Genomic DNA, 24,630 nt, shown 5'->3' on the forward strand with positions numbered 1-24,630 from the left:
GAGCTACCCGGCTCATCTGGGCTAGCAAATAGGCCGCTGGATGAGGCACTCGCGAGATAAGTGCGAATAAAGTACGGCCCGGGGCCTAATTATGTGCGTCGTAAGACCTTTTCAACCCAATCAAGGAAACATTATTTTATCGGTGATGAGAAAACAGTTTCGCTATTTATGTTGCCTTAGATGTTACTTACGATAGCTTTAAAGAGATAACTGCTTAGAGAAATCAGGATGGTAGAAAGTTTAATTTATACAGGACAAACGACCATGCTGCCTTCCCAATACCATCCCCTTTAGCTACTCAAATTAATGGGAATTCCTGCGTGTTGGATTGATGCTATAGATGACGAACGAGCTCTGGAAATTGTGCCGAAGCGGACGGGGCGTCAACATTGTGCCGCGAAGCATTTTAGTTTGCAAATGGCGGCCCGTTGTCGCAGTCATAATTCAAATTATATGTTTAACAAAAGAAATATACCTGATTTTGCGGATAAATTATGTGCTAGTAGTTCCAACAAACACTGGAAAAATATGGGATTACCTTTCACGTATAGTTTAGCTAGGATCATATTATTTTGATTTCTCTTGATCAAAACAGGTTTTATATGGGGATGATGTTATGCATTTTAAACAAACATTAATATGTATAAACTTTCATTTTAAATTAGTTCAGGTTTTTATTTTGATAATTTAAATTTGTGATAGTAAATACGAATCGTCGTTGTAGGTGGCGCTTTTTTATGTGCATATTTTTACTAAGTCCTGGTATCTCGCTGCTATTTATAATTTTTCGTTAAGTTCGCGTGCGGCTGGACCGATTTGGCTAATTTTGGTATTGGAATATTTCTAGGTCCAGGGATGGTTTGAATGGTGAAAAACATGGAAAGAATGCGAGGAAAATAGTAAAAAAATAATGTTATTTTCCCACACAAACTGTTCCTACGACGACTTGTTCATTACGAATTTCTGCATGTTTGCTCTGATCAAGATGAAAATCGATCGATCCGAGAGAACCTTTATAATGAATCTGAGGTCAAAAATTAAACAAACGCCCGCCATCTTAGATTACTGCATTTTTTCTCTGATCACAGTGAAAATCGTTATCTGAGGATCCAAGCGGCCCAACATTATGATTCTGAGGGTAAATTGTCTAAAAACTTCCGACATCTTGAATATCTCCATTGCTCTTACCATAATGAAAATCGATATCTGAGGATCCGAAAGGACCTTTATAATGCAGAGCATTTTGGCTCTAAATGAGATGAAAATCGAAATCTATGGATCCGAGCGACCCTTCATTGTGATTCTGAGGTCAAATTTGGCTAAAACGCCCGACATCTTAAATTTCTCCGTGTTTGCTTTTATTATGATGAAAATCGATATCTGAGGATCCGAGAGGACCTTCATAATAAATTTGAGGTCAAAATTAAAGAAAAACGCCCACTATCTTGGATTTCTGAACTTTTGCTTTGATCAAGACGAAAATTGAAATCTAAAGATACGAGAGGACCTTCAGTATGATTCTGAGGTCATATTTGGTAAAATCGCCCGCCATCTTGATCAAAGCAAAAATGCAGAAATCCAAGATGGCGGGCATTTCTTTTTTTTACTTCTTATTCTTTATAAAGGTCTAGGATCCTTAAATATCGATTTTCATCTTGACCAGAGCAAAATTAAACAATCCCAAATGTCAGCTATTTTTTTCCAATTTTGCCCTATCATATTTACATTAATTTCTATCTGACATATTTCTGTGTCGCCTAACTAAACTTTGCAGGTGCCCTATAATATGAACGATACAATGTATTAATTGATTTGGAGGCTTAATTGTCTTTAAACACGTGCGACAAACGAACAAATAATAAGTCTTTATATTAATACACTTTAAAATAAAATAATAAATTATCATACAAAAATATTGAATTTAAAACATGTTGTATATTGCATGAAACCGAGTACTTACACTAGGTTTCCATTGTCATCTATTTTCAAGTGACAACGCTACAGCCAATCAGCGCCTCATTCTATAATAGATCAATCGTAGTTTGGGTGATTTAAATTGACTAATCATGGTGATACGAAGTTTCGTCGAAGAAAACAAGACCTAAACTTTGACGAGTTGCAATTGGTCCGTTATGAGTATTGCGTGTTTTAATAGTGGGACCACTTTTACGCTGATATTATGTTTGAGGTTAGTCTTCCATGTTTTTTTTGTTCGCTGCACGCATATATTAAACACACCAAATCGTGATGAAAACTCCAAAATGGCGTCTGTGATCATTTCATTTACACACTTGCTACACGCAACTGCAATCTCCGCTAAAGCACTGCGGAAATATGAAACAACTTACGCCAATTCCGATAAAGACATCGAAAATAATGACATTACGTTACGTATACAGAAAGGTCATATCCACGCAAAACGAATTGCTTGTATCGAAACTTGGTTTTATTATAGCACGTTGAAAGCACGACGTACTAATGCCTGGTAAGGTCAAATTACTGGCCATGCGCACACTTAGATCGCCAGTGTTCAAATTGCTTGGAACAAAAAAGATATAGTGGGATTGCAAGTGTTTCCAATTGGCGAAGCCGCAGCCTATTACGCTGAAATACGAAATAGGTGAGCTTTGGTGTTTAACTGATTTTAAAAGACTTGGTTTATGCGTGGAGATACGCGTAGCACTGTGTTAGTGTTAGTGTTGTTTTGTTTTTAACCGTACCCTACTACTTTGTTGCGGATGAGGGGACCAACTCGCCTTGTGCGAATCACAGGTGGTGATGTGGCCGCTATATGGTTATTTTTGTGTATTTATTTAGCAAGTGGATAACTGTGGCCATGTCGACTAACGAGTGGAATAGCCCCTGTTCTATCGTCCTTCAAATGAGGAAGAAAGTATCTCAATGCGCCATTCATATTATTTACTACTTTTAGTCACGATCTTAGGTGACTTAGTTGTAAGTGCTATAAAAGCTACGCAGGGTAGGTGATTTGACGTAACGACGCTCACAGATTCTCCTGATTATACTCTTTGCAATACTTGATAGTCGTTTGTTGAGCCCCTTGTTTATAAAACTTAATGTAAAGTGATTCTAATGGTTAAATTTTATCACACATATTTAATCTTTAGTAAAAATCTTTATACTGGGTGGTTTTGGAGTCATGATCCCGAATATCAAAAATGTATGAAGATGTTCATACTGACCAGGTTTCCCAAGGTACCGATATAGGCCAGGCAACGAATGTTCAAATATAGTCATAGGGGGAAATTCTTGGAACACTAACTTCCTCTTCTCTATAAGTACCTTTTTGTTGCTTGGCCTAATATCAAGAGGATACGGGAGCTGAGATTTAAATATTTGAGGTGAATATATCCGTCCCGCAATCGGAAGCGGCTCCTAAAACTAGTGCGATAAGAATAACGCCAGGTAAGGCGAAAAATCCTGCGTGATAATCTCAAACAACGATATTTCGTACTAGACTGTTTCCTCCTCCAAAACATAACCAAATGTAACGAAATTTTAAAATCTAAATGGTGATGAAATTATCTATGTCGGACTGTTTTGTTTTTTAGGCTAATTGATGTCAGGTTTGAATACCATGCTTCTTTTTGCGGCCTAGTAAATAAGGCCGTTTTTGCAAATATTAGAAGTAGTGCACTTAGCGCCTTAATAAGCAATTTCATTTAAATTAAGTAAGCATACATTTTTGTGGTAGGTAGTCATAATTTTCTTCCTACCAAACAAGTTCATACATAAAAACAACAACAGAACATGTAAACATACAACATAGCAAAAACAAACATGTTACAACATAGCAGCAGTTCTTCTAAAACAAATATTACTGTCCCTTGTCTGACGGGACAGAACGACAACAAGAATGACTGGGTCCACTTATTTATAATGACAGTGAATTCAAAAATGAAATCCATATTCCAATAAGTGGCTATAAAGCATTACTGTTACCAGCGACAAACGCGAACACTTTCGATGGCGACGAGTACTTCCATTGTCGCAATCCGCCCCCGCTCTATTGTACCATGCCGAGAGAAGAATCCCAATACGAGTAATATAAATCTCTGTACTACAACAACGTATTGCCGATTGCCTCAGATATATATATATAATATAACTTTCTATTAGATTTCTTGTTGTAATTTCGATATTTCAGACGAAACTTAGCAATAAAGATGCTTAAAACGATGTTAAAATAAATATCAAATAATGACATAAACCATTAATTAATAAGCGGTAATTAACAAAAACAACATTCTCAAAAATTAATGAAATAAGGACGTTATAAATACAGCTAGTACCGAAATTACGTAATTTACCCACGTATAAATAAATTGAAATTTGCGCAATACTAGAAGACATTGAATGCATTGCGTAGATAGGTATATTAATAAAGCTACCCCAAATACATACTGGTATCAAAACAAGTACCTACCTACATATCAAACCGGTTCAATTACTTAAAAATTAACAAGCACAAACAAGCTTAACATTTGTTGTTTCTAAATTGGATAATTATTCACAAATGATACGAATAATTATTCAATTTATTTGATTATTGTAACAACGCGCCTGGCGCGAGCGCCCCGGGCGTTTGCATTATTCCCTCTTCAAATTTAAAAGGCCGTATGTCTTAGAAAAATTACGCTTAAATTTAACCCTTTAAAGTATATGGATAGAATTTTTAAATGGAAAGCTTTTCCCGCTGTACTGTGGACTTACATCATTTTTGTTGAGGTGCTATTATTGTTGGTTGCAAGCAATATGGAACGATTTACTAAATATCGCTTTGGCTTACAGCGGTGAAGCCGCTGAATTTACGAGTTCCTCGACACCGATAAACTTGGTATATTATGACTTTAAAGTTTAAATTACCATCTTATTTTAACGTAACTCAATTTGCGCTTTTCGCTTCACACCCTTATAGTGTTTGACTGCTTGTAGACAGAGAACATTTTCAAACAACTCTTTCCTTTATTCATATTCGCTCAATGCGTATAGTTTATTACGCTGTTCATAATTAGATTGTAAAAACAACAGATACGGCTTTACTTCGTTAAAAGGTACGTTTTATTTAAGTATAGCGTTAGTTGATAGGTTTTTACTATTATATTTGTTAAACTATGATCTTAAATTTATTATGTTATTATAATGTGTGGACTTAAGAGGAATTCCTAGTTGCGATTTTTCCATACAAACGCTCTCGACTGATTCCTCCCTGGATTTTTAACCTAGAGTAGTGATTTTTTCAAATAAGATCAATATCATCAATATCTGTGCCGCTATGTTTTGCTTTTTTGGATTATTTTATTTTGAAGAAAGATACAGCGCCTCGAAAATCGCAAAAACGGCTCAATTGAATTGGCTGTAAAAAAGGCTCAGTATACAAATATGACAAAAAATATCCAAAAAATCAAAACATAGCGGCATAGATTATTTCTTCCTCTTGCAGTTTCCAAAATTTCATAAAGATTGATTTCGTTTTGGAGGAGGAAACAGTCGAGAGCGAAACCTCGATTTTTGAGTTTTTTGCGTGTGAATTTTAGTCCGAGCTGCAGTTGTCCTTATCGCACGAATTGGAGGCGGAGACAGTTTCTAAATATACGTACACAGAAGGAATAGTGATGGGCATAACATGTTAATGGTTAAAATAAGAAAAAATACATCAACAACCAACAACAGTCGATCGCCGTAATATAACCAAAATGCCACGTAGTTCTAAGAAACGGGTGCTATGTGTTTTCACACTCTTTAATGTAACAACTATTATGTATTTACCATGGTTTCGCAATAAAGATTTATATTCTATTCTATTCTAAAATGTACCCGTAATGGCCTGTCACTTCAAACCGTTTTTTTTGTATTTTTTTACATTGCAGGTCATGTAGTGCTATGTTTAGTAATGTTTACTATTAAAGGCCTGTAAATAAAGCTAAGTAGGATAATAGGTACAACCTGCTTATTTTGATTAAAACATCATAAATACCCATTAACAATTTTATTGTCTTGCATTGCTCACACTTGTGCGTCACGAGTAAACCACTAGATAGCAAATTTACATTACGGCTAGCATAAGGGCCATTTTGAAATGCGGCGGTTCAACGATTACGGTATGTTGGGGTAATACCGGATGTGGGTGAAGAACGTAGCAAATTCATTTCTCCCTAATTTGGCTTTATTTTTTAATTGTGGCAACATTGTGTAAGGCGCCATTTCATTGCCTCGACTGCCAGTGTCCCCGCGCCACTCAGGGATGTCGGGCTTGTGCTATGCGCAATCACATAGAACAAGGTAAATTTCGTGTATCCGATCTTCGCCCTGTAATTTATTTTGTGTATTGTGATGAAAATGTGTTTGTTTTTGTAATTGTGTTAATGTATTATTTCGTTTTAGATAGATGTTTATTTATAAAACAATCCAATCAAAAACAGACCTAGGATTGCTTTAGACCGATATTTGATTTTGACCCTTCCAGGTAAAGATCGGAAAGAAACACGATCTTTACGCATTTAAAAAACAGCAGTGATTGTCAAACTTTCAATTTTATGTTTCTGTTTTCTTTGTATTGTTTTCTTTCATTGAGGTGTGTAATAAAGAGTATTTGTATTGTATAGGGATGATTAGACATGTTGAATTTTATAACAAAATCTAGTAAAATAGATAGCAAATAAGCAATTTTTCGCAATAAAATGAATATTTAAATACTATATGGAAATGATTAAAAATACAGGACCTAAAAGTTTCAATAGTTTAAATTTTTTTTCAACGTTCAGAAAGGAATTAAGTAATAGTTACATACGATCAGGGGGGCGACACTTAGAAATGTAGTTAGCATTAGTAAAGATGGCGGCGACTTCTATTAATGGGATCCGATAGTATACTTTTGCGTAAAGCTGACTTCCGATCATGCAAACTACATCACCAGATATCACTATAAGATTGATAAAATATAAAGACATGAATACAACATTAAGAAGGTTACATATACCTCGTATGTCAAGAGCAAGACTTATTTTTATTCATAATGTTGTTACCTAGCAACTGTTGTTTACTGTCAAAAAAAAAATTAAACAGATATGATTGATATGAACTTATTATTCCTCTATTAATTTTAAAGTGCAGAGCATAGTAAAGTCGGAGCAAGCATTAAACACGAGTCATATTGAAATAGAGAAATTATAAACCCAATAGTTCCAACGTTACAAAACCTGGAGGTTTAAAAATGTTACAGTGTTCAAGACAATGCAGAGAGGTTTAGATTTTTTCGAAGATAAGAAGAAAATACCATCATCATCATCAGATGAAAACAAGCGGTGATTATTTTAATTTTGTTTACGACAAACATGTCCGATGAAACTCTGATAGGTTTGTGCAATCTGATTCTCGAAGTAAGACGAGATAGAGTGCATCTATGGAAGTACGTGTGTAGACAAGACATACACCCTATGCCTGAAATTCATTAGTACAAGAAGAAACCGAATAACGACATCATTACTCATGTGTTTATTTTAAAGAATATCTGGAGCAAATTGTTTACGGAGCTAGAGAGCGAGACGAAATTACCAGGAATTATCCTAACATACACTATACCTGTCCTTACTTTACCTCCGGAATATCTTGAATTCACGTCCAGTTGGATATTAAAGTCAAAGAAGAAACGCTCAGTTGAGAACTAGGCAAGTCAGTTATGAGCACATGAAAGAGTTCTAGGTCAGACTGAGACACAAGTCACAGAAGACGAAGCTAATGCAGCTTTGTACACAAAGATGAACAGGTAAAAAAAAGATCAATTCCAAACAAAATCAGAAGCTGAAGTACTTACAACACCTAGTCTATTACTATCTTGTATACAAAATTGAAAGCAATAAACATATTCTTGCATTACTATAAAGTATGTTTTTTTTTATTCCATTATTTTTAAAACTTTTCTACATAATATTAGATCTTCTTGGGCGGCTTACAAGTTAGTATTTTGTTTAATATCTTGTAAACAGAAAAACTATGAATGTTACAAGAAATCAAACAAAAAATAACATGTACACCGCCGAAGTAGACCTAATATTATGTAGTACGAAAGTACCTACACATACGGATGCATATGTAGATGTGAACGCACGCATATAGTTAGTTTCGGATACAAAATAGAGATAGCACTTCGAAATTAGTTTCCTTAAAATGCTTCAAGAGGGCTCTCTTTTCCTATATATTGACTTTACTTTTTGCATATCATCCTTACATTTTATCCAAAAAAATATTGTAATATTTTACCGTAAAAATCGCAATTGTTAGCACATTGTTTACTTATCAAATTGCCTTATGACAAAAGTACCAAAGTTTGAGAGCCCCAATTTTACCAAATTTTTGTATCAGGGTTAAGATCGGATACAAAGAAACGAAAAATAGAACCTTCGATGACAACTTTTAAGTTTGTATTGTTGGCTGCAATTTATATACGTAGGAGAAGGCTAAACACCGGACCTATTTCTTTGTGATACCTTATTCTCTTTCCATTAAAACCAACATTTATTCACCATCCGATGTTATCCCTTGATGGCAAAACACTCGTTACCCTAAAAAAAGTATGTCTCATCTTTACACATGTACAAAACTAAAACCTTTATATATTGAAGATTACCAAAATTCAGGCCGAATCTACGGTTATTATTTAACGATTTGCTCCGTACTTCAAGAATCTGACACGATCTAGAAAATAAAATTAGCGAGTTCTCTTTTGGTCCCAAAATCGTCCGGCATTAACCCAACATACTTTACCCAGATTGTCATTGCGATACGTTCTTCAATAAGACGGCACAAGTTTAGCCCCATCGTACTACTACTACTATTTAGATTGTAGGTTAACCATACCTACTTACAAAATTTCACAACACACCATGATCACACCCAACTTGTTGTCACGGATAGGTACGACGACCGAAGCAAGGACATCATTCTTTTTTGCAGTCTTTATCTAATTAGTAATTAATAGATACAGTATAATATAATAATTAAAAACAATATTATGTGCTAACATAAAAAACAACTTGCATCGGGCAGCGCAGGATGAATTCCGGCCGGCTCGCCGGCAATGTCAACGGAACGGCGCGCAATGAGTGAGCGCTCACGTCTCGCATCTGTGTACGCGCACTCACACTTAGATAGCTCCGGCTCCCGCCCACCGCAGCGCGACAGAAATATAGCTTCAAAAATTCGAGATTTGAAAAGTTGCTCAGCTAGGAATTGCTCTTAAAAGCTTTCCTCGCTCCTATAACAATACAATAAACTTCAAAAACAGCAATAACCTTTTGTTTTGCAAAAAGCGGTAAAGCGCTTGCGCACTACATTGCACAGTGGCTCAAGTAGTAGACAGAAGCACTGCTTTAGATTTTAACGATATTTCGATATTAGTAAAGGCATTATCAACATTTTTATATTATTTCTATGTCAATTACCTTGTTAAAACTATTTCGAAAACCATTTATTCCAATAAGGAATCATTTTTGAAGTTTTTTTTGTTACTTAATATGAACTATTGTATGTCTGTTCAAGTGGCATATACGTTTTTGAGCTATTGTAATTTTGATATTATTTTAGTTAGTCAAAATTGAAATTTAAACGACATAATCGGTCGGGAGTCGACGACTTACCACTTCGAGGGATAAAAGACATCGTCTAAACTATTTTCAAACAATCAATTTACAATTCAGACTAAAGTGAAATATATTTAAAATAAGAATCATATTAAATTAAAGCTCAGATACTTAATTTTGGTGATTAGATATAAATTATGTTTTTGTTGCACTTATATTACCTTTAGGTACATAACACCCTAAAACTCTTAACAGGTGCAAACAATTGCATTTATTATGAGCATAGGTAAAAAATAAAAACAGACATAAAATTATTTTGTAACAATATTGTTCTGGTCTTTGTCCAGTCTAGCAGGCAAACCACGGTGCAGCAGCGTGGGCGCGGCCCCGCGGCGAACTATCTCGGTGAACAAATTATAATTTCAAAATCCCCGTCGATTTATGTGAACACTCATCTGAATAAACTGCTGCTCCATTTTGCATTTCGACTGGAACTTTTGTTCCTCGATTGAATATTTTGTAAAAATCTAAAAACACGACGTAGTTCATATTTTAACCGACTGCAAAAGATGCTGCAGGGGATGAGATTATCATTTCGTCTCTGTATTTTTGTAGCAACTTGGAAACATGAATTAATTTCGAACTCGTTCGCACTAATACATGTGTGGAACTGCGAGTGATAGGAAAAACGGGATAAATTCGTTAAGTTCCATTGGGCCTGTAGGAAGTTTAAAAAAACTAAAAATCTAACATGCTTTTAAAAGTTCATAATTAAAATATGAGTTGTGTTTATGTAGATGAGACGATTATTTGTAGAACTCACTCTCATGTAGGTACTTTTCAAAAATGTTTGCCTAAAAGTGTGTCGTGAAGAGTTAATAATTGCGCTCTCTTAGGGTCACTTGCACCATCCCACCAACCCGGAGTTAACCGGTTAAACCGTTACCCAATGTCAAATTGCACTGGTAACCATGGTAACTCCAGGTTTAACCGGTTAATCTCGGGTTAGTGATTGGTGCAAGTGGCAGTTAGCATATCAATTCAGGCCAACAAGGGATGACGTAGCGACAAATATCATTGTGTAACTTCTGTTCTAGTGAATTAAAGGCGAGTTACGCGTTCCTTCCTCGGCATCGTAGACCACTAGTAGCACTTTTCGTTATTGGAAAAAGTCAAGACAAAGGCACCGCTCGTAGTTTGACACCGAGCTTTAAAACTTAGGTGAAAAGTTTGTCTGGCCAAAATAATTTGTAGTAAAATAGGATAGAATAATTCTAGGGGCAAAAGTGAGAAACAATAATATCGTTCCCATTTAAATTGAAAGCAGTAGTCATTATTATGAATGAATGCATGATGCATTTATTCGAAACACATAAGCACAGAACAACATAGAAATAACGAATTCAATTATAAGTTACTGGTGGTAGAAAACAATATCATAGCTTGTGTCGCAACACATGGATATCGTTCCGATAAACACTATTTTCAGTGTATCCATTGACACTGGAAACAAACACAAATCAACTCATAACATAAAAGTAGAATACAACAGAATGTGTAGTGTTTATTAAACTTAATTCTTTTCTGCGAATATCGAGACACGATATGCCTACTTAGGATAATAAAGGAGAAAAGAGACAGTGTTTTTCTTTACACATCTTAAGACGATAGTGGATGCTCCCACGTGCATTTGTACGCTTTTAGGTTGTCGGCCAACTCGCCGCGAAAATCCGTATATTTCTAAAAGAGCACATATAATTTGATTTTAGATTGTTTATGTTACATTTCAAAATATAGTAGAAAGCCGCAGATGAGATGCTAATCTTTTGCAAAATGCCAACAAGTTTGCCGTCATCGACAAGGTTATAACACAATTCTCATCCTAACTAATAGTCAACCGCGATATCTACAATCAAGACGTCAACTGAAAATACTTAATGCAATTTTCTACGAACTTTGTGAAGCTTGCGACACGCCGCCCGGCGATGCGGTGAGACCACGGTTGCCACAAAAGGCAGTTGTTGAACAGGAGCTGTATGAGCGCCGAAAATCACTAATCAACAATCAATACCTTCACACTTGAGGAGCAAGCAATACTCACTACATGAACTCAGTGCAAGTTTGGCGTTGGATGGGGAACGGCGAGTTGTCAAGCCACCAATTGCTCATACGTATTACCCAGACTACCGACTAGAGGCGATCGATGGCGATACAATACTGATAAGAGTGTATTCCGTTGTCTGTGTAACTGAAGCTAAAATGCTTCAATCCCTTCGAGAACGTGACGTTCACATGGTGTGATTGGTGCTATAGTACATTTCTCCTTTTCGCCACAATCTTAAATGTTTTCCATACAGGATACTGCACAGATTGGTTCGATCTGACCCCACGTTACCACGTGAGCAAACTTAACGAGAGCACGGAAATCACGTAATACCTTAGCTTACTGATTAGCACACAAACAAGTCTTATTAAAGCAACGCAGTATGTATGAGCTTCATACATTAATACTACAATTGCCTAAGGACTCAACCGACCTACATTAGGAAACATTTAGTTAATTAATCTTATCTATCATGAACTTGTTGAGATATAATCGGTCAATTTTATTGACGGCGGCTGAGATTTTAATTGAGGAATTAATTATTTTAACGTGTTGGTAGTAGTTATGCAAATTGAACGGAAAATCACTTGTAACTTGGCTCTTTCGTGCCCCTCTTTATCGTCATAAATATAGGTAAACAATAACAAATCAACTTTGACAATTATTGAATTCATGTTACTAGACGAAAGATACTTTATCAGCAAAGGTTATTACTTATTAACTATCTATTAAACAATTGCGTAATTGTTCTTAAAAGTATTTAGATTTTTACCGTAATGTTAAATACTTACTTATATATTTTGAATTGCATTTTTATACCAAACCCGTAGAATTGTACATAAAATATATATTTATCTATGAGATGATTAAAAATGACCAAGGCAATAATGTGCAACGGAATTTTAATTGCACTGCCAACTAGTTTGTGATAATGATTGTACGCAAGAAAGTATTTAAGCAAAATACCGATAAATTCAGCCAGCCATTTCTAAAACTGTTCGCAAAAAAGAAAAACCTACCAACATTGGTGGCAGCACCTATTCCCAGCCCTCCATTAGCATCTATCAAATGATATCTTATGAGTTTGCTTTCGCAAACTCGTATCTGAAGGAATGGGAACAGTAATATATATTTTATTTCATATTGAGCAAGGACGCTTTTGGAATCAAACACATGCGAAAGACAGAATTTGCGAAAGCGAAGTCGATCGGCTCACTAGCCTGGACATCGAACCTTGACAACCCTGTCAATGTCCCGCATCTTATGGCCGAGATAAACCCGTCATCCAGCGGTAATGGCACTAAAAGCATTTGTGAATTGCAATCAAGTATACGAAATTCATATTTTATTTAGGATAGATTAACTGGAATGTATAAAGTGTGAACTTTGTAAAGATAGGTTTGTTTTATGAGGGAGAAAGCTTAAGCGTGATGCCAAGAAAACTATCACTCGTGTGTTTTTTTCTCGTATAGTATTCAATATCAGACATATATTTTTGGGTTATTGGTGCATAGCACCAACTTGGGCAACATACGTATATCATATTTAAGTTTATAGGAACACTAACGAAACTTTCGTTTATCTATAACCTAAGTATTAAAAATGCTCGCTTATCCGATTTTCATTACAAGTTTTTGTTTAGTTTCACCTCTCCCGTTGTCTGTATATGATCAAATCTTGCAAGCTAAATTAGACCTAATTCCCATTAATATTAGATTGAACTGAAATTTCACATATTTATGTAACTTAAGTGACAATGCAATGTTATGGTACCATCGAGCTGATCTGATGATGTAGACCGGAGGTGGTTGTTATGTTTGGATTTGTTAGAATTGTCTTGATGACTTTTAATAAGTATTAAGACATTATTGAAAAAAAAAATTACGAGTACTGTAAAGAAACAATAGTCTACTTTCTATCCAATGTTACATGCAAAAGCACCTACATTGGGCAAATGCCCGATGTTATGAAAAAAGTCTAAAAAACAGAGAAACATGGCACTTTAAGGTTGAGTAGACATCATTGCGTCAGATTACGTTATATCCCAGCAATAAAGTAAACATATACATCCTGCTACACGTTCACAACGCAACTTTAGTGAATGTATGCAGTAATTAAAGGTTTCCTTGTTTAAGTAACTTATCTGATACCTAATTGTTTGTAATTAATGCAATTTGGTTTTGCACTCGCATGTACTTATTTCGGCGGAATTTGTTATGAGTGGGTGAATCAAAATGATAAGCAAGATTAATGAAAAAAAAAAGCATTTTCCAGAGCCGAATTAAAACGCCCAGAAAAAGGGCAACAACGACAAAAACATTTTTCCTATCCTAAAAATGTCCAGTAACGGTCCTGTCCTATATAATTATTGGTAACGTCCTAGGTTAAGTTGGGCTATAGGTAGGTATAAATACTATTTCGTTGTTCATAACTTTCCCTATTTGTCTTTTCATTCAATCAGAAAAAAATATATAAAAACTCACGTCATGCGTAGTATCTCCTCTGTGAAACTTCTCCTCTGTCTCCTTGACTCGTTCGACGACGTTTCTGGTGAGGACCTTGCGGTCCTTGCTCTCCCGCACCTTGCCGTCTGGGTTAGCCACCACGCGGGACGATACCAGGACTTTCGCGTCCGCCGGCGCCAGCTCGTTGGAGAAGCCTGACAATTCTGTAAAAAGATTTAAGTCCAGCTAAGGAAGTGGGTTTTCAAAGCAATATATATTATGAATAGTTCCTGGTATCTTACACACACGATAAAATAAATGCAATAACCCGTTGTTCCTTTTTGACTATTTAATTGTGACAGTGACACGCGAAACTGCTGCACAATTTCACTATATTGAACCACTTTTGGTGACCCCGAAGTGATATAATATAGAAAATAATAATAATTATTACCACCAGGCGGAGCTCCGATTGCACCATCCACGCGGTCGCCAAGAGCCGCCTGCTCTTCACCATTTTGATCTTCAGGTACTCGGTGCTGTAAAATATGTGTGAAATTATATATTTGTTCGTACTCTGTGGATGAATTGACGAATCAATCTTCAATTAGAATACTCGAACGAACATACTCGTTTATTTATGACCTCTAATTAACATAAAACTAATACCTAACGCAAAATGTGTATTCGTACTTAAAGTACCTATTTATTATCAGATTGAATTGGAATAGATTTAAATTGGATTATATTCAAATATGATTGACTTCAAAATAGAAATAAATAATTATTTCAGTTTATTACACAAATAGATAACAGAGGGCCGATTTTTGAATTTCGATCGCTCGATTGCGTGTTCTCCCATTAATACCGTCTCCACAACTAGGCATTTAAACTCTACTTATAGAATAGAAAACCACTACCACTAGGTTCCCAATTTACATCGGTCATATTTCAAATATAGCATTTCGACGTTTTACACAGATTTTTAAGTGACGAAATCGAGTGCCTTAAATTCAAATATCGCCCCCCATAAGTTTATCAATGCTTTTCTTGCGAGTAGTAGACAACAACACTTATACGAGAATGTATAATAATAGATACATATATTCTTAAATTTGTATAGAAAATAGTCGTATAAATCGATACTCATTGATATTTTGAATAATGGAATTATAGGTCTTGTCAAATACAAATAAATGTTTTTATCAAGATCTGAACCTACAATTACCCAATTACCACCAGACCTAACGCAGCGCCTATTACCTCAGTTTGCTGGTAATTAGTAGTGTGCGTGTCCTCATTCACTGAGGTGGATATCTTGGGCCCGGAGTCCTTCAGGATGCGCCCGTCCTCCAGCACCAGTTCGCGCTTGACTCTCGTCGCGATCTGCCGCGTCGTCGTAACCTCACTCTTCTTGCGGGTCACCCATTCCTCTGCAATGTAAGAATTCAACATTATAGGTATTTGTGAGTCTAACCTTATGTTTCACAACTGTGTACGTCAAGAAATAAAAGTAATTGCGATAATTATACGTCAAATAACTCCTTAATAGGCATTACAAAATTCTTTATTTCTTTAAACTACACATGGCCATGATTTAGGGGATCGAGCCGCCCGTTAAGCAAAGAATTGCCTGTATTGGGAGGCACCACTCTTCCCTAGGTTAACAACAACAAAAATAAGTAAACTATTTATACAGTATATGAATATTGAATTAAAGGTAAATCTTTTCTGGTTGTAGAAATTTTTATTACATATTTCACTCACCTTCTTTTGTTGTTGCTATAGTGTCACCCGGCTCGGACTGAAAAAAAAAAAATAATAATCAATGCTCACATTTCTTATTAAATTGAAAGGCTAGGGAATACCTATTTGCGACAACGAGCTTCAAATACATGCTAAAAACAGATTTTGAATATAAACATACAATGCCTTACAGCGCCATCTCTTACCGAGTAGCTGAACCTGCCGAGCGCTGATTCGTCGCGCTCAGGCGACCGCGCCATAAATTGTAACAGTACACGCGGCCGCCGCTTGATGGTGCCATGATCGCTCAGTGAAAAAACTGTCACCATGAAAGTACATGCACTGAGTTCACTTGTTGCGGTATATTTAAAACTTCCCAAAAGTTCTCACTTACACAACCGCATAATTCTTGTATTTTCACAAACTATTTGACACATTTTTTACAATAAATAGTTAAGAAAACTCTCCAAGTCTATTTTAACCTATAGGAAAATATTTATTTATTAGAAAATATCAATATAAAATATTTATTTTATTAGCACAGCGTGCGTGTTACAGGTAAATCGATTGCCGACTAAAGGAAAAATCAAGGCTTTGGTTATAATTAGTCAACGGATGGATTAACATTTTCTTTTGGCGTACAATGCTTCACGTAACACATTGGGTATTGGTATGCTGCAAGTGCGAAGAACTTCCGCTGGGCCACGCGAACGCTACGGTACAGTACGGAATTATTAACATTATTTTACCTTACATAAATTTTCATGCTATCAATACATAACGATCGTTATATCATGTCGTGTAAACACTAAACTGTATGCACGTACCTACGAGTATTGCAGTGTAATAAAACTAATAAATAAAGACTTAAGATAGTCTATCTACCTATTAGAGCCATTTGATTGGAAAAAAAAATATGAGGATTTTTATTTTATTTTTATCAGTAAGAACATTAAAAGATTTTATTTTAAGTACTATTTAACGGAATTACATAGACCTACTAATACTAGGTAATTTTATTAAAACGTTCGAGTAAGGACCAACATTCTGACACCAAAAACGTCGTTAATGCGTTTAATACCTTATCTTACGCTGTTCTTCGTTTCGTTTTATTTTGTTTATTTAAATATCATACACACAACTTCCCGTAGTTTCCTTAGATAAAGTCGTAAGAAGGAAAATAATAAATAAAATTATGAAAGGTACGCAACTAAGTACAGTTTATGAACCCGAGCGCCTCCCCAGTCACTTCCATTGATAAACGACGCGGAAAGTTTTTCCATCTACGGAGCTAAAGGAAACGAAGAAAATATTCTACGTGACTAGCAAATGTAGTGAATACCGGATCTGATTACAATGATAATTGTTTTGTCTTTGGTGGGGTATGCGCGTGACTGAACTATTCGATTTTGCAGGTTTATATTGTCAGTACAAATCGTATAAAATTCAAGCGATGCGGGTAGTTGTATTTCATTTTACATTACATTGGTTCCATAAAACTTATAACAATAGTACGTTGCATTCGTATTTTGGAACCAGCAATTAATGTAAGTAAGTACTTACCTACGTACAGTCAAGGTATATAAATATCGACACGGACAAAGTGCCAAAAATATGTACACACTACTTTAATGTATGGGAAATAATTAACTGTATGCATCTACTACCTAAGCAAGTATTTTTTCATCGTCTTATACAAGGTGTAACAAAGATAGCGGAGATCCGTTTAAGGTTCGGCTTCGTAGTCTGATCAGAAAGAAGTAGAAAATAAAAAATACTCAAAATTAATTGTCCTTTGTATGGAATGAAGGCTGACTTGAATGACCTACCCAACAGTTTTTTTTTTTCTTTCGCATCAAATTTTTTTTTTCTAATCAGAATATGATACCGAATATGCCGTTGAACTAATCCCCATTATTTTTGTTACACCCTATACTTACCTTAATTTTTATTCAGGCTTATTTCGCATTTATATTTGTTTATATTTGATAAGTTAGGCAAGTTAACAAAAAGCAAAAATGTTGATGTTTTTCCTGCTACCCCGAAAGTGCATTTATCTGCCAAACAACTCTGTTTACAGTTGTTGTTTAGTAGAACAATAGGGACGTAAAAGCCGCACCTTTTAAAGTGCGCACCAAGCTACCACGTAACTTTTTTTATACGTATTACCTACGTTTATGGTAAAAACAGTCCAAGTATATAGAAGTACATTGACTTCAACCCTTTACGAGCGACTGCACTTGTCACTACGGAGGCCGTGCCCTTGTCGCGGTGCACCGCGGTGCAGCAAGGCCGGCTGCATTGTGATGCACCCGGCACCAGGTCACGGCTGTGGGTGCACCGGAATCAACAAGTGATTCAGAGCCTCATTTGTAACGTCACATTTGTTAGACATAATTTGTAAACTGTAAGGTTGGTAGTTATAAACTACTAACCACATTGCTAGTCTAGTCATCTGCCGTAAAGGAGACCGTCTGCCGGTGAGATTTTCTTTTTTCATTGATATGGTCTGCGCACCAGCTTCAAGTAAGTAATTTTAGAGGAGGTACACTTGTCTCGCTAAGCCCCGACTCGCAATGCATGAAGCGGTGCACCCAATTCCTCTTTAACAGCCGGAAAACATTCGGTTCAAAAACTTGTAGCACTTATGAGTTAAAATGCGCCTTTTTGTGGATATCATAAAATAATTATAAACATGTTAAAATCTTCTACCTCCTACTCCTACAAATTGATTAAAGTCTTAGAATAATGTATGCAAATCATTAACTTTTATAATGTCCAGAGAAAAAACGCCGGATTTCCCTAAAATTTTTCACTTATTTAGAGCGCGCAAACTGCACCCTGTCTCTGTACCTACGTGTCTATTGTGTTCCTATATTTCCATAAAACTTATGCAGTCAGTTGTGACGTTGTAGCCTAGATATTTGGTGTACTGAAGGAGTAGCGAAATAATATTTATGCAAGTAAAAAAATGGAACTGCTTAAGCCAACTTCAAATTTGACTGAACTGGGTGAGTAGCCAACGTGCTAATCGTTAACACTCGGTAGCGAGTGAGTGTAGATAACTAAGCTACGCTACAGAGCGTTAACGATTGGCTCGTTGGCTAAGCACCTTGTACGGTATTCTTATTCGACTAATAAATTCTGCGGCATACGTAACCTAAACAATTTGAATATATATAGGTCCAATGAGATGATGTTATGATCTGACATAATATTTGAAATCGACTCGTAGTTGCATCTGATTGTCCTTACTTTAATGCTGACATACAATTACTGTAATGGTCGTCAATGTCAGAACGGTCACACCAGCTAAAAATAAGGTAAAAAATCCCCTAGATCATCTAGACATGCACTGAAAACAATACCTAACTCTGTGTTTTTAGAGTATCGTATTTTTAACTGTAATTGTAAGATCCTGCTTAGACGTGTATTTAATTGAGAGTTCAGTTCAATTCAGTAATAAGGATTATCTTAATCCGGGTAGTAATGGTAACTTTAATCGATAAAACGTGTCATGCTGAAGCCATGATGCAGTAAATGGCAGAATAAATATAAAAATAACTTTAACTCAGGATTGTAAAAGATGCCTTCGGTATACATCTTTAAGGATTAGTTTTTATTATTAACGAAACTATTTTTTTATTAATTAAACATCCTTGGTCCTTTTAGCGATAAGACCTCCTTGTTGTTTTGCCTATTCTTAATTTTCTGTATTGAGGTGTGCAATAAAGACTATTTGTATTGTATTGTATATTGCCTCAAGGGCCTATTTTAGATTTAAGCTAGTTATTAATTATTAATTTAGTTTGGTAGGATATTTGTACAGTTGCTGTAGTGCCTCTTTATTATGTAAATGAAGTGTAGTTTATTGGCACTATACAGGGCCTTTTTTATGACAAGATCCTAGCGCTTATTCATTAATCTCACACATAGTATTGATTTTAGGGCCTCCTGCACATTCAACTGTCCTAATGATTCAGATTGACCAATGAGTCGGAAATATATTTATTTTTGTTTTTAAGAATAAAAAGTAGATTAAAATGTTATGTGTTCCTCATCTGTGCTTTATAAAGGATTTAGGCCCCTCATTTCAAAGAGAATCGAGCAGACTTCTAAAAATATTATGACGGCTATTTTCGCCAACATGACTGACCCATGGTGTAGTAAACCTAGTGCGAGTAGCTAAGCTCGACGAAACAAGCCTAGGACCTTGCATTCATGCATTAAACACCAGCGCTCGCGGCTATCAGAAACTATCTCCATTGGCCATCAATATTGGACACTGTTAGGGTTGACACTCCCATTCTGGAGCTTTTTTGTTAGCCTACTTTAGTGTTTCACTGCTGGATAAAGGCCTCCCTTCGTTTTTTACAATCGACCTTGCTATTGGCATTTTCCCACCATTTTGGATAGAATGCGTCCAAGTCGTCCAGCCATCTCCTTTTTGGCCTGCACCCCGTCCTGCACTGTCTAATAGACTTAGAGCTCTTAATACATATAATAAAATGGTGAAAAAAAATCACTTTTTTGCATGAAATTATTCGTTTATTAAATTAGTTATTTTACTACTTACAGTACATTTTATACCAAAGCGTATTTTTACTCATAATTTATTACAAAATAAAAGTTCATTATTAACTCCTATGTTTCAATTACCTAACCACATTTGTTTGTTAATTAATTTGCCAGCATTAAGTATATTTCAAGTATTAACTTTAGTTTCAATTTTATAATATTAAACTATACCTATTTAGGTTCGATAATATGCGTCTCTGTTGTGCTTACCATAAGGACGTTTTTTGCACGTATCTTTATATGAATAACTTGTCAAAGCGTTCTTATGGCTAGCGACAAAGTGGTACCTTTTGATTTGAAATGACACGTACATTCTTATGAGAACAAATTACATATGATTAACCACATCCAATTCGTGGCAACCCTACGTCTCCCGTTGAAACAATGAAGTGTTTTAGGCCGGAGTTCGCGTACAATACAATATTTAGACGGCACTAATGGGGAGTATCGCCTTGTGGCACACAATACCTTCTATCGGCACATCTCGACGTGTACCGCCGTGTTATTTTGGATTTCCATTGCTTGAGGAGCGTGGGCGAGTCGATTTGTCAGGCGAACCATAGCGTGTAATCATACTCAAAATATTATCTTTATTTTCGCCGGGTACACCTACGTTAAGGACCACGTGATCTGTACCTACGCAATACTTTCTACAACAAAAACGACAACTATCGGACCTTTCGACCCAAAGGCGAATCTAAGTCTGTTTAGGATTATTTGGGCCACTTTTCTTTAAATGATTTTCAAAAACTCATGGGTTTTCAGAAACTCTTCGAGCCGACACGCATACGCGATCTTTGATCTAGTCATTGTGGGCACTAACTATCGTAGAAACTTTTTTAGTAATTAAATTACTTCAAAATAAATTTCATGAATTTACACTTCGAAATTTATAACAACCATGGATTTTTAATCGGATAGCCAATTTAGCGCACTAGCGTCTTTTCAGCGTCGGCGTCTAGTCAGTGCTATGGAAAATGGCGTCGCTGCGCAGTTGCGCCAACGTTGCGTCAAGCAGCAGCCATAGAGGTTGACTAGACGCCGACGCTCAAAAGCCGCTAGTGTGGGGTGGCTCTTAAGACTGTACGACCGCTTCTCCATACAAACGTAATCCTCTTTTTCCTCTCTGGATATTGACATTTTGGAAAAGATTTTTACACAATTTGATGTATATTAACCATAGTTATGCCCCATTCGTCTCTTTTTATTATTATAAAAGTTAAGAGCGAACAATAAATTCTATACAAAATTTTAAACTCCAATAATAGTAAAATAAAATAATCAAACGAAGGGAAAATTGTGTCTTAGTTACCTATTCGATCTGTTTCCAATATGATACTGATCTGACATTTCATCAACCAAAAACGACACTTTTGACACTGACAGATCAGTATCATATCTGAAACAGATAGAGTAATTAAAACTCGAATTGGCCTAATAGCTGTGCCTGTGTAAAAATATTTTCTACAACGTCATTATCCAAAGAGGAAAATGGAGACCACATTTATATGGAAACGTTTTTCCATCATCTTGCGCGGTCATTCCTTTTCATCTTTAGTAGAGGGTTGGACTCAACTGCGGTGGGAATGTAGCCGTCTACCAGGGCGGCCGCAATAGATCACAAGTTTGACAACACACGTAAACTGTCTTTTTGCGGCCGCCGGCCTTATCGGTGGACGGGCGATCAATGAACACGTACCGGTATAGTTTCCTTTAAGGAAAACGACTGTCAATGTTCTTATCAGTTGAACGCCTAGTTTACACGAGTTAACTTTTTCCACTTATTATACATTTAGTAAAAATATAATCAGAGCATATAAAATTTTCTACTTATACTATTAATACGAAGTATAATCAGCACATATTTTTAAATTGCGATATCGCGAGCACCACTGTTCTCATACGCCAAGAAGGCTGGGTTCTGGATCTGAATATTTTGAATCCCTATATTTAAGCAAAATTTCAAGTACCTACTTTAGGGGAAAAGGAACGACGACGAACGAACTTCTCCATACAAACGTAGTCTTTATTTCCCTCTTTGGATATTAACATTACAGAAAATATTTTTATTAAATATATTAACCATAGCTATAGTTTCGCGAACATGATCGGTCCAACCGTTTTTGAGTTATTGCAAAAAAATCTTCTCTTTTAGTAAAAAGACGTACAAAGCGCTGCGAAGGTACTCTCTCATGCTTGTAATGTACATGATACTTACTAATTAATAGTAATAGTATGGTCTGTTCTGACAGAATGGTAACTACAAAACCCTACACTGAGTATGGCTCGACATGCTCTTGGCCGATTTTTTATTTTCGATTTGTTAAATATTACAAGAGTAAAAATGGCATGGAATTCTTTTTTCGCTCCTAAATTTTATAATAATCAAAAAAGTCAAACTAACTAAGGGGCATAGCTATGGTAAAATTGGTAAATATACATTAAATTGTATTAAACTATTTTCTATAATGCCTATATCCGTGGAGGAAAATAGGGCCTACGTTTGTATGAAGAAGCGGTTGTCCACTATCGTCTTAAGCAACATTATTCAAATAAAATACCTGAATATGTTTGCAACCTTGGTTCTACTTCCGCTTTCGTTATTAAAAAAAAATTACTTATTTGCCAAACAGCTCCTAGGCCGACTTCATACTCCTGTGTGAAACTGGCCCGAAAGGTCGCACCAAATAAAGGCAGGGCCAAAAGCGGGAGGCGAACGAAATTAAAATTATGGCACCACCTTGACTCCGCCAAAATGTCGATGAACGATCTTTTATTGAATTATGGTTAATGACATTGGGTGTGCCTTACAGAGAAACTGACGAACTGCATGAATTGCATCACGTTACGGATCAAATTCCTTTGATTAGAAAATACAATTGTTCTAACATTTGAGAGTTCTTTGCACTAACCTTTAGTCCAATATTAAAAGCATCGAAACAATCAGACATTAAAGTAGCAATTTATTTCACAGCTAATTAAGTTCTATTTTAAATCCATGCAATAAAAACCTAACTTCCACTTAAATAAGCTAATTGCTGCGCTTGAAATCGAGAGTGATGCATTGATAACACGCAAAGCAGGCGTTAAAATACCGTAGAACGTTAGAAGCATGTTCGAACCATTTGTAGCATTTTGAAATCGAGAGTTGTGGATTAATAGTAAAAACAAAAAAAGCTGGCGCTTCTTTCATATTCATATTTCGCTATTAAGCTTATTGTTTTGTTTCCGCATCTTCAAAAATGAATCTAGGTACCTAAAGGTAAATAATACGTTTTTATTTTGTTTATTGTAATATGTACAGTCAGCATCAAAAGTAGCGGATCAAATAACGCTTCATAAGTATCTACCATTCCGTAACAGCTTAACAAAAAGTGATGTCTTTCATATAGAACAACTAAGACTGTAAAAGATATACCGTTGGACCCGAATTTTAGAAATTTATCTATAATTGGAAAAGTTATCCGGAATATCAGATACTTTTGGCGCGTTGTTTCATCCGCTACTTTTGATGCTGACTATATTACTAAAACCGATTATTAAAATGATGTACATATTTACCAAGGTAAATAAAGCATTAATAGATATTGTCTATCGTAAACTATGATAGTAATTGCAATGGCAACGTGTGTACAAAAATCCGAATCCTAAAGAAGTTTGTTTTATCATTATCACTATGACTAGCGACCCCGGGTTACGCAAAACCTTAAGAAAGAATTCCTCAAGAATCTCTCTATTAATAAGTGAAAACTGCATGAAAATCCGTTCAGTCGTTTTTGAGTTTATCTCGAACATACATACATACAAACAGACCGACGCAGCGGGAGACTTTGTTTTATAAGGTGTAGCGATGTGTGGGTAAACCACAATTCGAACTCGCAGCATATTGGTCACTCCGTAAATATGACATTTGTAACTGTACTGAAATATCGAGAATTCATAAGAACAAATATATACATATTTGTTCTGGCACCTGATAAATGCATTGCTTTTAACAGTAGTTATGTTGTTAGTACCCATGTTAATTATCCCGTGTCATAGGTATTATATTGTTGAAATCACACGAACTTATCTTTATACCTATTAATTAAGTTTAAATTTAAAAGATGATACAAAGGCCAGAATAAAGAATGCTCTTATTCCCCACAGGATCACAACA

The 24,630-nt window shown here is 35.7% G+C and overlaps 1 protein-coding gene across 2 annotated transcripts in view; it reads right to left on the reverse strand.

The window, feature by feature from the left end:
- LOC133524180 (zinc finger CCCH domain-containing protein 13) overlaps nt 1-24,630 on the reverse strand; it is a 155,264-nt gene that overhangs the window by 92,808 nt on the left and 37,826 nt on the right. The window contains exons 1-5 of one of the 2 annotated variants that reach the window (XM_061860049.1): nt 16,100-16,346; nt 15,915-15,951; nt 15,411-15,580; nt 14,602-14,686; nt 14,187-14,371 (exon numbers count right to left, since the gene is read on the reverse strand). In XM_061860049.1, coding sequence (XP_061716033.1) covers nt 14,187-14,371; nt 14,602-14,686; nt 15,411-15,580; nt 15,915-15,951; nt 16,100-16,222 — 600 coding nt within the window. In that variant the 5' untranslated portion in view covers nt 16,223-16,346. Of the gene's footprint in view, nt 1-14,186; nt 14,372-14,601; nt 14,687-15,410; nt 15,581-15,914; nt 15,952-16,099; nt 16,347-24,630 lie in introns of those variants that run through there. The other variant, XM_061860051.1, reaches the window with a different exon arrangement.

Source organism: Cydia pomonella, chromosome 13 (genome assembly GCF_033807575.1).
Source record: "Cydia pomonella isolate Wapato2018A chromosome 13, ilCydPomo1, whole genome shotgun sequence".
Lineage (NCBI taxonomy): Eukaryota > Metazoa > Arthropoda > Insecta > Lepidoptera > Tortricidae > Cydia > Cydia pomonella.